We start from the raw sequence: 16,986 nt of genomic DNA, 5'->3' as shown, positions 1-16,986 counted from the left end.
AACTAGTTACATTCTTAAAAAATAGTCACAACTGTGGACAGAAAAGCAACAGGGAGCCTTTCTTTAGCTAAGCTACTTTTCTCGGAGACATGCGAGGAGATTCTGACTCTCCTGCCAGATCACAGGCAGATAGGTACAGGGCAGGTAGAGTCCTAGAAAATTCCCTACTGATGACTGCACAGCATGTAAAAGCCTTTCTTACTAAAAACAAAACAAAAAAAAAAAATAAAAAAAATAAACAGATGTATAGTAAAGTTCACAGATAAGTTTTCTTTGTAAAATAAATAAAGTGTTCGTTGATTAGCATCATACACAGAGTAAAATACAACCTATTTTTACATGTTTATATACTGTACACGGATGACCAGGGGCAGCCAGGCACCTGACGGGGTGGAAGGGTTTGCCTTTGTGATGTGTCATATCGGGTAATCCCAATTTCGAAATGTTAAAATATACAACTACTTTGTTTGGAGTTGAGATACAAAGTAAACTTATTCTCCTTTATCTGAAAGAAATGTACATAATATCTTCTATGAACGATAGTTTATAAAGCTGTTTAAAACATAACAAGAAAGACCTTGTCCCAAGGAAATTACAGCACATGCGTATCCTTTTCTCGGTTTAAAAACAAAACAGCCTCTGGCCTCCAGGGCTCCCCTTCCTCTTCACTATGTTCCTCCACAAGCCGAGGTCGGCAGTGGGCAGTGGTTGGCATTATCGCTTCGCTTTTTTCACAGGGGCTTCCTCCACCTTTTGCTGGCCTCGCGTCCGCGCCCCAGGAGGGCTGGCTTCTCTCTTGCGCTTGGTAGAAGGGGAAAGCTGTGTCTTTGATCTGTATTAAACGAAAGTCAAGGCAATGGTGAGAGTTAAAAGCAGCTGCAGCAAACAGTTTTGAGAGTTCCTTAAAAAATGGAAGATTTTGAACTTGACAACCAAGAAGATAAAACCCAGGTAATGTTCATACAGGAGACGGAAGGTGAGAAGAGCTTGGGCTAACGGGCTGTTGGCAGTAACCTCCTACACAAACATGGGAACATGGGGTTGGGAGGCCAGTACTTCGGCTCTAGTTCTACCGCACTCTGGGTGTTGACTCTGGCCAATCAGCTTTCATCTTGGGGCCCTAGTTCCTCTGTCTATAAAATAAAGAGATCAATTGCCAGTCCTACCAATATACACAATATCTCAAGTTGAAACAACTAGCGAGAATGAAACAGGATTCTAACCTAGGTCTGACCAAGCAAAAATCATGTTTCTCAGTACAGTGTTATAGAAAATTGCTAGCAATGTTAGCAAAGGCAGAGCAATTTTAGGAGAGCCTTCCAACCTATCTCCCTGCTACCAGAGTATCCCTTTTCTTCAGGCTGCCATTAGAATTATTTGTCTGAAACTCCTAGTTTACATACACACTTTATATAAATGTATAACATACAATTGTATTATAAATTAAATAATACAATTTAAAGTATAAAATTATAAATTATATATGACCAAAAAATCCACTGCCATTGAGTTCATTCCAACTCACAGTGACTCTATAGGACAGAGTGGAACTGCCCCATAAGGTTTCCAAGGAGTGGCTGGTGGATTTCAACTGCTGACCTTTTCGTTAGCAGCGAGAGCTCTTAACGAGTGTACCACCGGGGCTTCAAATTATATAAAAAATAATCCTTCTTGGCTCACTGAATCCTTCAGGATAAAGTACCACATTTTTATGCAAATGCATGCGTTATGTTTTTTGCCAACAGTGCAAACCCCCTGCACATTATTTTCCTAGGCACGCTATGGGAGTAATATACGTAGGCGTGTTACCTGCGGAAAAAATACGGTAAACCACAGCTAACACACGAAGTCCCTCATAATCTGCCCTAACTTTTCACACCATCCTGGACTACAGCTCTCCCAGAGTATTACCGTTCCCCAACCGTACTGTGCCCTCTCCAATCTTCATGCTTTGGGATATGTGATTTTTGGGGAATCACCCCATACCTCCCATCTGCCAAACTTCATTTTTCAGCCCCAGTGCAAAAGTAATTCCTCCTGAGAAAGCTGTTCCCTCTGTGGAAATCCCACGGCACTTTGTACCTTCATCACGCACTTACCATTGTGATTTATCTGCTGTTTGTTCACACTGCAGGTTATAGCCAGTATTTTAAAACAATGTTATAAGAGAACACAATAGAAGCCCCCCAGTATCACATCTATGAGGCTTCTCTGCTTTAGTTACAGAAGCATGGATGTGAACACCAGCTATACTGTAAAATATGGTCTCCTTGTCTCGAAAAAGTCTGAAAGCATGAACACGTCTCCCCCGTTAGACAGTACAATTCTCCAGGGCAGCTACTGAGTTTTATTCATTTTCCTATTTCCAGTGCCTAGTACGGCCCAACCCATGGTTGCTGTTGCTGTTAGGTGTCGTCGAGTTGACTTCAATTCATAGTGACTCCATCTGACACAGCTGAACTGCCCCATAGGGTTTCCTAGGCTGTAATCTTTATAATAGCAGATTGTCAGGTCTTTCTCCCACAGAGCCTCTGGGTGGGTTCGAACTGCCAACCTTTTGGTTAGCAGCCAAGTGCTTAAGTGCTGCACCACCAGGGCTATGTAACACATGGTCGGCAAGTATCAATGACATCAGTGAATGAAAAGATTCAGTGAACTAAAATTGTAGGAGATGGAGAATATATATTTTTTGCTTATTGTTCTTTTGATAACAAAGTAAACAGAATCAAACTGAGTAAAATACTGTTGCAGATGATGTAGTTTTGGGATAATATTACCTATGTAAATGTTGAGAATAGCTGAAAAGCAGTGTTTGTTAATAACCCATTTCACACTGTGTCCATGGGAAACCACAGCCCCTAAATGAACACCTGTTTACCGAACAGTTGCTGGGTGCCAGCGTCACTAGGACCCATGGAGCAGAAAGCAGAGGCTTTGAGCAGGTTGCTTTTTCCCAGCTGTGTGAGCTTGGCAGGGCAGCTGGGCCCTTTCCAACAGAGTATGTCTGTGACCAGCAGCACCTGGGAGCTTGTTAGAAATGCAAAATCTCAGGCTCCACCCCAGTCTTGGCAGAATCAGAAACTGTATTTTAACAAGAGTCTCAAGTTATCTGTCTGTACATTCAATTTTGAGAACTAGGGCTCCAGACCACCTTTCTGGGATTCTTCCCCCACATATAAAATTAGGGGAAGGACTGCATGTTCCCGTTGCAGTCAAGTCAATTCCGGCTCAGGGCGACCCTACAGGACAGAGTAGAACTGCCCCGTAGGGTTTCCAAGGAACGGCTGGTGGATCATAACTGCTGACCTTTTTGGTTAGCAGCCTTTTGTAGCTCTTAACCACTGCACCACTAGGGCTCCATGTTCCATGTGGTAAGGGTTAAATGAGAAAATCTACGTGAAAGGTGCCTGGTGCTTTTAGTTTTCTTTCTGCAACATGGAGATAATAGTGCATACAGACATTTAAAGTATGTGCTGCAGATCGATCGCAGGTGATAAGAGGTGTCCAAACAGGTTTTTTATACGGCGAAGAGTCTGTTGTTTTTGATGCCATAATGCACAGAAAGTAAGACAAGTGCCTGAACTTAAGGAAGAAGCTTACGGCTCAGGAGGAGAAACAAAACTAACGCACCTAAACCAAGGGCACGTGCCATTCTCCTTGCACAGTGCTGGCGGGAAGTACAACAGGAAGGGGGGATGACGAGGGGCTAAGGCAGGCAGGGTGGCATCCCGAAGAAGGTGGGCCTGGAGGATGGGAAGGAACTGCTGGGAGGATGGTGGCGCAGGTGTTCCTAAAGGAAGAGCTTCCACAAGCGAGAGCAAAGAAGCAGGACTCAGCACAACTGGTGGGAGCAAGAGGTGGACCGTGCTGTGCTGGGAGTGCAAGCTGGCAGGTGGCTGGCCTGAAGGGGGTGCTGTACTCTGTCACCTCATTTCCTCGCTAAAACTGGGTCCTATAAATCTGGGCTGTCACATGCTTTACCATGCAGCAGTGCTGATTTAACCAAGCCCCAAGATCTACAAGCACTTGGAAGAAGCATGCCTTGCCTCGGTCTTGGTGGACAGGAGTGGTAATGGAAGGCTCACAGGTGTCAAGGACAAGCCTGGATGGCGGGGTGTGTGGCAAGGCTAGGCTGGTGAGGCACCAAGAGGAGCCTTTTGCAGCCCTGCCTTTTCCTCTTGGAAACCAATGATCCCAAAAAATCTTAAAGGAAATTAGGAAGGAAGCATTACTGTATCAAAAATAGTCTAAGGGGGTTAAATATGACGGGCAGTGTAAGCAGGGACTTACCTTCCTAATGGGGGAGATTTACTAACTTTTTCGCTGGTGGATAACTTCTCTTTTGCTAATTTTTGGCGATTTCTGGGAGAAACTGTATCTGGGCTGCCAAGTTTGGATGTTGCAGGTGCAGAAGGCTCGCTATGATGCTTTCTGAAACAGATTATAGAGACACTGGGCAACAGGTAGGTGGAATGGTAGCACTGAACACTCCAGTCCCTGGGACTACTCAGAAAGGCCAGGGTTTCTTGCGGGTGAGTTGGAGCAATAGGGTGAAAGCAGGAAAACGGTTGATTTTCCTGACTGTTGCTAATAAACAGATGTTGATGTCACCCAGGATTAATTCTGCTTGCATAACTCTATCTTGGCTTTTACTGTGCATGGTATTTTATCGTGACTTAGAAAAAGATGAAACTGGAAAACAAAACATACTGACTGACAAAATGGAGTTCAATCCCGAAAGAGATCATCAGAGTAGAACGAGAGGCCAACGTTAATAAAACTACAATTCACAAGGCTAAATGTCAAGGCCCTATAACTGGATCCCAAGAGTCAACTGCACACGTATCAGATGAAGATAAGATCAGACTTCGCAGAAAAATCCTCAGCAAAGGGCCTTGTTTGGTGGGTGCACAGTGCAAGCTGAGGCAACTCTACGACGCACACCGAAGCACAGCATCTAAGAGGAAGACAGGGGTAATCCCCTTCCGGCTTCATGAGAGCACACCTGTGCAGAACACTTGCTTCTTAAAGCGGATAAAGATACACGGAGGAGAACAAACAGCAACGACGAGGAGGCTCAAAATAAGAAAAGAAGATCTGGAAGCTACCCTCATATGTTTAAGAGGAAGTTAACTAGAAGCTCCCAAGAGCAAAAACAGAACCAAGAGTAGAAGCTACAGGGAGGCCAGCTTCTACGGGCCCCAAAGAAGGGAACGCTGAGGAGGGACTGCTTTCCCTGCCACTGAGTAACACAAAAGCAGGAAGGCCGTCAGAGGAGCTGCTGGCACCGTGATTCAGGCACTGATGGGCTAGTCAGGTCAGATGACCATTGAGAGCCCAGCCAATCCTGAGAGTCTGTGACACTGTGAAGACACCAGCACCCTGGAACCAATCAGCCAACACCAAAGAGTCTACATTAAGGAGAAAAGGATCCATTTGTGAACCAAAAGTTCCTAAGATACATTAAGAGTGCTGACTGTAGAAATGTATAAGTCAAATGAAATTTATTGGTAAAGAATAAACTTTAAAAGGCAAATCTAACAGTTGTTTTTAGATGCTCACTTGAAGATGGTTTAGAAAGCCTATGGAACTTTCTCTGGGGTGAGCCCTATTATATGGGATGATCTCTCCAGGGTCATTTAAGAGAGAGGTGCTGGTATTGGTGGAGTGTTCTGCATGAGAGTGCAGGGGTGCTGGGCTCCACCGATCAGCAGCAATCTTGGTTCTGCGACTTCTCGTCTATTTGAGTCGCCCCACCTAAAAGCAGACACGGTATCACCGTACCTTAGCCGTGTAAGCACCTAAAGTCTTCTGGCTCTAAAATCTGACTCTTTGAGAAATCAAAACCATGGCAAAAATGGCTAATAATTACAAGTTTGGAGGGATTAGAAATAAATCCTCATGTAAATACAAGGTACTTTTACTACACTTGATAAATGATAGTATTGAAATAAATATTCCTAAAATTTTGATTGATCCTAGATAGTGAAATAATAAAAAATGATACCAAGATTAACAGCCTGTGAATCACATTAAAGATGGAAAATATTCTTGCTTTGGAAAAGTTACTGTTAGAACGAAACTATGCAGTGATGCAGTATTTCTCAAAATGTGCTGTGGGAACACCAATTGGTGTTCTAAGGCTTTGTAACGGGTATGGTGGTCAAATGTTTAAACAACGGTAGGCAGGTTTCTTTCCTTTAGGACTTTGCCAAGCCCTAAATAAATTAATGTACATCATGACGTTTTAAGAAGGGAAGAGAATTCACTGGCATTCCTAAACTCATGTGACCATGGTACTGTTTTCCCAGAGGCTTCTGGCTAGGCTAAGGTTTGGGAGAACACACTTAAAGAAACATACGAAATTGCCATTTATATCAAGTCAAGAATGGTCAAATATGGGCAATTTCAGATGGTCCGTCAATTATTAAGATGCATCTTACAACAGTGATGCGTGTGCCTGCTTTCTCTCCTTACTAGGGGTAAGCACATGGAATGCAGAGACTGGGTTTTATGTATCTCTGTATTTGCCCATCATACTCAGCACAGTATCCGAGACACAGCAGATGCTCAATAGACAGTAGCAAAGGAACTGAATGGGTTCCACCCAACAGACATTTAAAACCTGGCAAAGATTCTGAAGTGATCCCCAAAGATGGTTTACGATGGGAGATGTTCTCCAAGAAGAACCAAAATGTCAGAGGGCTAAGAGCACGTACTGAAGGTAAACTGAAAGGACACAGCTCACACCGTGGCATGAATGATTCAATTAAAGGATAATCCCACAAAAGCCAAAGGTGTTTTCTGATGGAGCAGCTGGTGAAGGTCGTCAGAAGCTCTTTGTTGCCCCTATTACCTCTGAGCCTCCGACCTGGTGGTGGATCTTGTGGTGGCTCCTGAGGGCTCATCTTCCTCCTCTTCTTCCTCTTCCTCATCAGACTCCTGGTCTTTCTTGTCCTCGGTTGTGTCAGAAACTGATTTCTGGCGTTTTCTTTCTGGCTCTGAGGATTCTGTTCAAGTAGAAAGGTAACACCTGGATTGTACAATTCCCAAAGACACTTGCAAAGGATAGGGTCACAGAGTTTAGAAGAATGTAGGATGGGACTTGGAGGTAGAAGATGTGGTTTTCTACTTCCTTAGTGTTTCAGCACTTCCAATTCACAACTGTTTAACTTAATCTCAAACATGTTTGGGATAGTTTACTTAGGCAGGTCACAGCCAATATTCATGAAAAATTCACACGTACTCTGGGAAGCATCTGGGATGTACCATTGCTGACACGGGATTAGGGCCGTTGCACGCATATTTATGTAATAGGAATACTAGCTGTACCCCGCTGGATTTTCCATCATTCAATGAACACCTCTTTAAAAGAGGATCTGGAAGCGTAAGACTCTGTAACTAAGAATGTGCTAAAAGAACGGAGTCATACCAGCATCATCCGAGAGAGTGAGAGAACGCTTGGGCTTTCTTCCTCTCCGACGTCCACTTGCTACTGCTTTTTCTTCACCATCATCCTAGAAGCAACAAAACAGAGGTAGAAATGGCATCGACTGATCATTTACTAAGTTTAGTTGTAAAGCAAAAATTTTGATAAGAGAATCAACACTTACATTGCTAATGCTTCTTTCTTGTAGGTTAGCTGTTTCTTTACTGGGCTCATCTTTAAGAAAAGGGAAATCAGTGCATTACTACTTTGTTGTTAGGTGTCGTTGAACTGATTTCAATTCATAGCGACCCTATGTGACAGAGCAGAACTGGCCTACTGAATTTCCTAGGCTGTAATCTTTATGGGAGCAGGTCACCAAGTCATTCTGTCACGGAGTCACTAGGTGGGTTCAAACTGCCAACCTTTCGATTAGCAACCGAACACTTAACCATTGTGTCACTAGGGCTCCTTATTTAGTACTTCATTAGTGTAAAATTAAATTTCATCAGCCTGGCTGTTGTCTATGCAGGTACCAGTGCTAATTAATACACGCTTATATAATTTATCATTATTTGGTATCAGTCAAGCAAAGTAAGAGCCAGAAAATCTAGCAGAGAGCACATCGGAACACAAGTGAGGACACCAAAGTTTTAGTTTCAGATTTACCACTAGTGAGCTGTGTGATCCCGGCAAACTACTGACACTCCCAGGGCCTCAAGTTTTTTCATGTGTAAAATAAGGAGTTGGGTTAGATCACATTTATGGTCTCTTCTTTCTGCTCAGATGGAGCCCTGGTGGTGCAGTGGTTCTGTGCTCAGCTGCTAACCAGAAGGCTGGCGGTTTGCCCCCGCCAGCTGCTCTGCAGGAGAGAGCTGGGGCGGTCAGCTTCCGTACAGGTGACAGCCTAGGACACCCTACGGGACAGTTCTGCTCTGTCCTATAGGGCTGCTATGGGTTGGAGTTGACTCGATGGGACAGTTCTGCTCTGTCCTATAGGGCTGCTATGGGTTGGAGTTGACTCGATGGGACAGTTCTGCTCTGTCCTATAGGGCTGCTATGGGTTGGAGTTGACTCGATGGGACAGTTCTGCTCTGTCCTATAGGGCTGCTATGGGTTGGAGTTGACTCGATGGGACAGTTCTACTCTGTCCTATAGGGCTGCTATGAGTTGGAGTTGACTCGATGGGACAGTTCTGCTCTGTCCCATAGGGCTGCTATGAGTTGGAGTTGACTCGATGGGACAGTGCTGCTCTGTCCTATAGGGCTGCTATGAGTTGGAGTTGACTCGATGGCAATGGGTTTGTTTTTTTTTGGTTTTGTCAACTCAAATGCTCTGAACCCAGAAAGGGAGGAGAAAAGGGCGATCTAAGGAGCACCCAAGATGGACAAATGAGGAACTGTAATCAGGGTTATAGACTTCATTTAAATCTGAATGTAAGCCTCCAAGTATTACAATCCCCATTGTAAAGTTAGGGAAATGTGGCTCACATAACTTGATTTAAGTCACTTGTTCAGGGTCACACAACTAATAAATAGGGTGACAGCTGGAATTCTTTCGACTCCAATTACGTATATTATGGTAACGAAAAGAGTACGTATTATAGGACTTTCTGTAGGTTGTCTACGCTTATTCTTTGAGTATGTGCTTTGTGCAGATGTTACAATTGTCTGAGAATGCACTATTTGAAGTTGAAACCATGGGAATGCTTGTCAACACGAAGAGTGTGGTAGCTGCTCTTTCCTGCAATTTCAACACACTAATGAAGACAGATAAAAGTTAAACCAGTAAAAGGCTGACAAAGAAGGCGCTTGTCTTAAACTAGCGATTGTTATCCAGGTTCAGAAAAATGTCAAGTAACAGCCCTAAAGCACAACCACATCAGTATAAAAGCGTGTTATTACTATTTATAAAATCAGTGTCTTTACAGGACACTCAACTCACAGAGATTTGATGTTCTACAGATTTAAAATTTTAATAAAGGTGTGAATGAAAACTGGTTAAAAACCAAACATAAGCAAAATCTCTCCACTTAAAAAAATAATCAAATCTTAATTTCCTAAGAGACAAAAAAAAAAAAAAAAAAAGCATAATTACAGAATCACGCGTGGTTAAATGTGGGAGGAAAAAATTAAAATGACATATTTACTTTATCTTGCTGGTCAGAATACATACTTTCCTGATCTATGTCACTAATTCAATCAAAAGAAATTATCACATTCACTTTTTTGCCTAAGGCTGCCCTTTAAAACCCACCAATGGCTCATATTTTACGTCACATATTTTAAACCATGAAAATAATATATACACTGTTAAAAATCTGGAAAATGCATATAACTATTAACAAGTAATTGGAACGCACCCATCATCCCACACCACCTAGAGAATCATTATCCACATTTTGGTATCATTTTCTTTTTGGAATGAGGACAAAAGTACTGGATACGAATCCATCTCTTGAGTCCTGGTCCCCGTGAGCCGCACAGGCTGCTTTCTAAGTTGTTATCCCTCCGAGAACACTAGGCTCTTGAGTGGAATTCACATCTTCCTGGTAACAGTGCCCACTCCCCAGGCTGACCCACTTCTTCCCTTAACATACCCATAAATTACGGCGCAGACACGGCAGTGTGAACTAATTCCTTGGATGGAATGCTTTCGCTCTTTGGCTTCTGCCGCCTTCCCCTTCCTTTGTGAAGGTTGCCCAGGCTTCCTGAGCCTGCCATGAGCGCTCCGCTATCATCGGGGTGTCTGCGGCTCTCTTATGTCTCTGTCACTGGCTACTCAGTGGGCATTTACCGCGTTACCTCTTGGTATTTTCCTGTTCATCTTTCCTCCTGAATGAGGCTGTAATTCCCCTGAAGACAGAGGTTGCTTTCTAGATTTTTATCTTAAAACTTACATTTTATTAATTTTCTTGAGTCCATAATGAATTCTCATTGCAAGAATTAAACAGTCCAGAAGTGTATTCAGTGAAAGCTAAGTTTTCCTCCCAACCCTACACTTCAATCACCTAGCTCTCCTCTCCTGAGGCAACCACTCCTTCCAGGGCTTGTATTTCCTTCTGTTTTCAACACAGTTCTTCTCATACTAAGGATGGCTCAGGCCACAGGGAGAGCCAACAGGGATAGTCTTTCCTGGCCATAAGGACAATGACTTTTACTGAGGATGCTCTGACTTCAATGAAAAACAGAAGGAAACTCTAAAACCTTCCCCAACAGCCTGCTTCCCTCATACACAGAAGAATGGCGTAGGTACATACCTGTCTGCATTATTTTCACTTTACTGCTAGGTGGGGATTGTTCTACCTAAATTTAAACAAACAAAAATTCAAATTGGCAGTTTATCAATATGACACAGAAAAGCAGTCAACAACGTAAGGAAAGTTTAGGGCCTCTATGTACTATGTGTGGAGACCCTGGGTGGCACAAAAAGTTAAGTACTGGACTACGAGCTGAGAGGTTGGTGGTGTGAACCCACTGGGGTGCCTTGGAAGACAGGCCTGGAGATCTACTTCCGAAAGGTCACAGCCTTGAAAACCCTATGGAGCAGTTCTACTCTACACACATGGGGTCACCATGAGTTGCACTAGACTTGATGGCAACTAATAACAACAATTCTATAGCTATAATATTTTCTCTAGCTGACTCAATATAACAAGCAAATATGCATCTCCATGCTTCTGAATACACAGCCTGTCCACAGTGAGAATCAGGGCTGCAGTAAGACTCTTTCCCAGTGATCTTGCTACCTTGCCAGGGACGAGCACAGGAGCAACACAGCATGGCCCACAGGGGTTAATACTCCCCAACCCCGCAACCACTTCACATGGGGTAAATGCATTCACAGCCGGTGCTCTGGTTTTGTGGTTTTATAACAATCCTGTAAGTGTTGCAGCCACTTTACAGCCAAGGAAAGAGAGGCTCCATGGGGTCACGTGCTTGGCTTACTGTCAGGGATCTGGGAGTAAGTGGCAGAACTGAGGCCTGAATCCCATTGGCTTTTGAGAGGTCAGTGGAAATGTGTTTATCTTCATTATAACACTGTCATCAAAATTAATGTGATAAAATCTTCATACAATGATTTCATTGGGTTTATATTTCAGGGTCAAAGGTAAAAATGGTTAAAAAGGTAAGGTATTACTGAGGGTAATTAAAATCAGCGTATACTTTATCACAAAAAGGAATTTTTTGGTAAGTAGTAAGATGGAGACGCATCAAAGATCTCCATAAAGAAATCACAATCTAAAAGTCACATGAAACAGCTAATTTCCATACTTGAACCAAGAGTGAGCACAAGAAGGTATGCCCCTATATAATTTTTATATAACCAAACTCATGAGCGAGGGTGGAATCAGAATGCAGAACAAGTAACTCACAGAATTGTTCATATGAAGACATTATTAGTCACAACATTATTTGAATGGTTACTCAATGTTTTATTTAAGGAAAGCTTTTCAAGCTTCTCAAATACTTGGAGAAAAATAATATAGTTCAAAATCCTAGATACTGCAGTATAACCTTTCCAGTCAACAGCAATTATGTGAAGAGTTTTCATCTTTTCCAATTACTTACAGTGACAATGCCAGTATCTGCTTTGGAGTCCTCTTCTAAAAAACAAAAGAAATTTCATTTAGAAAATCAGCTTGAAACTTTCTCATGTGTGACCTGAAAACACATGAAATACCTACTCGTTTTTAACACAGCCTCTACAGGGTGTTTACGAGGTCTTCCTCTTCTCCTTTTAATAATTATAGGCTGATCTTCCTAAAGGGGATATAAAAAACAGTCAAACAAAACAAACAGCAATAAAAAATGTTATTCTCTATAGTTCATTTTCTCAAAATGAGATTCAGAGTCCCCTCCTCCTTGCTCTTGTTAGCTGCTGTAAAGTCAATTCTGACTCATGGTGGCCCTAGGTGTCCAGAGTTTAACTGCACCCCAGAGGGTATTATTGGCTATGGAGCAGTTCTGCTAGCCTGTTTAATGGAAACAGACTGCCAGGCCTTTTCTCCCGTGGTACTGCTGGGTAGGTTCAAACTGCCATTCTTTAAGTTAGCAGTTGTGCACAAACCATTCGCGCCACCAAGGAACCTAGAGTCCCCTCCTAACAGGGCTCAAATCCAAGCTTCATCACTTAAAAACCACGTGACCTTGGGTTAGTGCTTCAATTCTCTCAGCGCAGTCCCCTCACCTGATAAATGGTGAAAACAGTGGTATGAATTCATGGCGTCCTGAGGACTGTGCGATAGAGACAATGCAAGCCAGCCCTCAGTAAGTGGTAGCGTTTATTTCTGTAATAAACATAGGCCTCCAGTCAAATTCAGATTTTGTCCAAGTTACTTGTGACCAAAGGTATCTCTTGTAAGACAAAGGAGTCCACTTAATTTCTCATACAGAAGCGTGAGAAAACAAAGAGTACTGCGTCCCTCAGTGGTGGGTGGTTCCTGAAGGACTGGCTGTGTATGCACTCGAGGCTGTTGCCTTTGGCTACTGGGGCACTGCCTCAGGCTGCTATGATTCTCTGCTCTACTGGGCTCCCTGCGTATCTGAATGGGCCAGGAGCAGGCAGGGCTGGCTGGTTCTGTCTGCTCCTGTGGCTTCTCAAGAGCCTTGCCTCGTGACCCAGGGGTCCCATCAGGTACCCCTGCTTGCCTTCTACATCCCTGCTGCTGCTGTTCCCATTTCACCCCAGCAGGCCTCCGGTTCTGGGCCTGGCATGGCAGTGCTAAGCTGTTAGGGCAGGAACCCGACGTGGCTGCTTGAGGTAGTGCTTTGGGCTGATCCTATTTGGGCGTGACATAAGTAGGTCTCATACAAATGTTTTTGATGAAATGAGGAGGAAGGGAACAAAATTAATCATAATGACACTGATAAAAAGCACCGTGTAAAATGGTGTCCCACTGCGCTAAAAATAAGAGCGCCTTCAAAAGTACTGAAGAGAAACTTAACAGTGTCTAATGCATTTAATTTGTTTTTAGTTCTTAAATAATTCTGAGCAAACAGGCAATAATTTCTTGCCTCCTGAGATTTTATGTTGTCATCTTCATTTTGCTCTGTCTTTTCACCAGTGGCTTCACTGCTGCTGTATTCATCTGCAGAAAAGGGAGAGTCAGTTTACTGCTGGGGACGGAGGCCAGCCTGCACCGCTCTGACAGCTCACCAAGGTGACTTACACACGCGCAGACCTATGTGCACACACACTCCGTTTTCATGCCCACGCCATCAAAATTCAGAAGCCTGAGTTTGGGTAGCTGCTAAGCAGCACACTTCGGGCAGAGCAGGAACTGAATGGGAAATGATTCCCGAAGGCTCAATAAGCACCAGAGTACTGCATCATAAAAGGAAAACAAATGTACAAATCAGCCTGCCAAGGTTTCAGCAGGTATCGGGCGCTGAAAGAGACACTGACTCTGAATGCTTAGTCATTTCTCAAAATACTTTATCTAGGTGGATGTATTACTCACCTTTTTCTTCCATGGCCTTTGCAACTGCGCTGTTTGTCTTACGACTTGGTGTAGAGAGTTCTTCTGAATCACCAGAGCTCTCCTCCTGCAGAGAAGTTGAACAACACAAGAAGCTGCTTTCGCAAACTTAACACCGCCTCCATTTGCCCTCCCCCACATTTTCATTTCTATTTCAAAAAACAATGTTCTAGTTGTCTTTGAAAATTGTTCATTGGAAAATGTTTTTAAAGAGTAACTATTACTGCCGATACGGAGACTAAAAAAAAAAAAGAATTCTGAAGACAGAAAACCAAGAGATAACGTTCAACTACAAAGTATCAAGGCTATTGTTTTTTTTCCCTGCAAAAAGGAAACCGTTCTTCTCCTCCCTCATCTTGGGCCTTGTCTTCTCCAGAGAAACTCCAAAGGGAGAACTGACAGGAACTGGCAGTAGATTTTTTTCTGTGTCGGATGGCGGAGGGGAGGGATTGGGGAGAAAGGCTAAAAAAATAATAAGAAAATGGCTGAGCTGACACTTCTATTGCTAGGAAATAACAGGAGCTCTTTGTCATCGTAGTTACTAAGTAAAAAGAATGGGGATCTAATTATATCTGATATAAAGTTGGCCAAAAACTTCAAAACATTTAAGAAGACTGTTTGAAATGTGAAGAGAGTTCAGCTGGGCTATTCCGTACAGTGCTCTCTCAACAGTTTACTTATTTCACTGTGGAGTCCCTGGGTGGTGCAAACGGTTACCGTGGTCATCAATGAGGTTGCTGCTAACCAAAAGGCTGGAGGTTTGAGTCCAGTCAGAGGTGATCTACTTCCAAAAAAGTCAATGAAAACCCTGTGGAGTGCAGTTCTACTCTAAGGCATATGGGTTGTCACGAGTCAGAGTTGACTTGATGGCAACTGGTTTTTTTAGTCGGGAAGTTTTTCTTTTTTTTAAAGATATTGTGTTTTCATTGAAGGCTTACACAGCAGTTTAGTTTCTCATTCAGCAATTTCCACGCAAACTGTTCAGTGACATCGGTTACGTTCTTTACAACACACGACATAAACATTCTCGTTACTTCCATCCTGGCTGTTTCGTTAGTAGCAAAGATGTTTTGAGCATGAACTGCCACAATGCCTATACTATAATTTTACTTATTTAGAAACAGAAATATATTCTCCTGGTTCAAAATTTAAGAGGGTCTATATTTTTTTATAGCAAAATGCCCCCACCGCACTTCCCCTTCCCAAAAGTAATAACCAATGTCATCAGGATTTGGTGTAGCGTTTTAGAAATTTAAGGTGGATGGACATCCATATTTCAAACAGTCTTCTTAAACATTTTGAAGTTTTCGGCCAACTTTGTATCAGATAGAATTAGAGCCTCATTCTTTTTACTTAGTAATGAGGATGACAAAGAGCTTCTGTTATTTCCTGGTAAGAGAAGCAGCAGCTCAGCCATTTTCTTATTATTTGTTTGTGCCTGCATTACAAACATTATCTTATGGTTTCTTTGTGGGAGTCTTGAGCACGTGTTTACGGTGGAGGGGTTAACTTCACTAAAACTAGGTTAACAGACTGTAAATTCATTTGGCGGAGCATCTGTCATCTCTATTTAACAAAAAATACTGGAAGTGAAAAAAAATGAGTGAGGGGGTCATTCTAGTCCTCCGTTTTAAGCAACTCACAGCTTTCCTTAACACCAGCCACGTGAATGTACTATGTGACCACAACTAGGACATTATGAGGTCAGCTTACTTCAGTGATGACACCAGCGTCAATCTATAGATTAAATATTAATAGAGCATTTTTTTTCTTATTTTTAGATGAAAAGGAAGTTCTACCATTTCTTCCCACGACCCCCTTGTGATGCTACTGGTTTAGAGAATGCAAGGCCAACCCACTGGGAAAAGCTGAAGAGCTTCTCCTGAGCAACTGACTTGCTCTGACATCATCAACACGGAGACTCATGCTTCGCTGTGGTTTTCAGCCTGGAACCTCCTGAAGGGCGGAGTATGTGTGTGTGTGTGTCTGTGGCAGCGGGAGGGTAATGGTTTTGGAGGGTCGCCTCTCTCATTTCAGACAGAAGAGCTCCTTTTTTATCTGTTTCATGTATTTGGCTGAAGATGTACTGCTCTTAAAGTTTTCAAACCATTGGACCAGAAGGCATTTCCCTTCCTGAGCTGGTTCATTCAGAGCCACCACTTCGGCCCCTTAAAAACTTATCAGATTCCAGTGACAGGCATGTGATTCACTTTTTATTTCTTGCTCTTATTTTTCCTTTACTTGGATTTTTCCACTTACTCAATTTTGGTCTTTTTTTAGGCTTCCTGTACACATTTTAGAATGACTTTATTGCTTTTAGAAAGCAATATTTATTACACAGAAAACGGTAATAGGAATGATAAAATTGCCTCCAACTGCTGTTGCTAGCTGCAGTCGACTCGGCCTCTGACTCATAGCGACCCCTTGCACGATGGGATTGGACTGTTGAGATCCATAGGGTTTCCACTGGTTGATTTTTGAAAGTAGGTTACCAGGTCCTTCTTCCTAGTCTGTCTTAGTCTGGCAGATCTGCTGAAACCTGCTCAGTGTAACGACATTCAAGCCTCTGGTGGCAAAAGGGCGGTGGCTGTGCTTGACGTGCATTGGCCAGGAATCAAACCCATGTCTACCTCATGCAAGGTGGGAATTCTACCACTGAATCAATCACCAATGTCCTCATTCCCAATCTACTGTCCAAAAATTACAATCATCAACATTAAACGTAATATTAAATGGATGCTGCTGTAGACATCTTTCCACAGAACAAAATACTAATTTATGATATTGAAAATACTGCCTGTGTATTAAATTATTAATAAAAATGGCTGAATTAAATTTTATTTCAACTTACATTAAAACACTTACATGAAATTAAAGGGAAAATAAAACGATACCCGCTACAATCTGCTTCTGTCCTGAAGTAGGAGTACCGTCTCAGGATTTTTGTTATGGAAAGGGCAGGAGGAGGGATAAGCTTACAAGCAACTGAAATCCATAAGAATATATTACTTTCTCTGTTTGGCTGCTAAAATTCTTTTTCTACTTTTTATTTAGTTCAGTTATTGGGAGGAAAGAAGAG

At 42.7% G+C, this 16,986-nt stretch overlaps 1 protein-coding gene across 2 annotated transcripts in view; it reads right to left on the bottom strand.

Moving 5' to 3' along the window:
* Positions 1–203: 203 nt before the first annotated feature.
* BOD1L1 (biorientation of chromosomes in cell division 1 like 1) overlaps positions 204–16,986 on the bottom strand; it is a 64,169-nt gene continuing 47,386 nt past the window's right edge. The window contains exons 18-27 of one of the 2 annotated variants that reach the window (XM_049886497.1): positions 13,890–13,974; positions 13,444–13,517; positions 12,114–12,189; positions 11,998–12,032; positions 10,686–10,731; positions 7,614–7,663; positions 7,433–7,517; positions 6,857–7,010; positions 4,291–4,431; positions 204–832 (exon numbers count right to left, since the gene is read on the bottom strand). In XM_049886497.1, the coding sequence (XP_049742454.1) occupies positions 715–832; positions 4,291–4,431; positions 6,857–7,010; positions 7,433–7,517; positions 7,614–7,663; positions 10,686–10,731; positions 11,998–12,032; positions 12,114–12,189; positions 13,444–13,517; positions 13,890–13,974 (864 nt within the window). In that variant the 3' untranslated portion in view covers positions 204–714. The remainder of the gene's footprint in view (positions 833–4,290; positions 4,432–6,856; positions 7,011–7,432; positions 7,518–7,613; positions 7,664–10,685; positions 10,732–11,997; positions 12,033–12,113; positions 12,190–13,443; positions 13,518–13,889; positions 13,975–16,986) is intronic. The other variant, XM_049886498.1, reaches the window with a different exon arrangement.

The sequence above is a fragment of the Elephas maximus genome, chromosome 5 (genome assembly GCF_024166365.1).
Source record: "Elephas maximus indicus isolate mEleMax1 chromosome 5, mEleMax1 primary haplotype, whole genome shotgun sequence".
Lineage (NCBI taxonomy): Eukaryota > Metazoa > Chordata > Mammalia > Proboscidea > Elephantidae > Elephas > Elephas maximus.
Note: the sequence above shows the minus strand (reverse complement) of the source record. Positions and strands in the feature narration are given on the sequence as shown.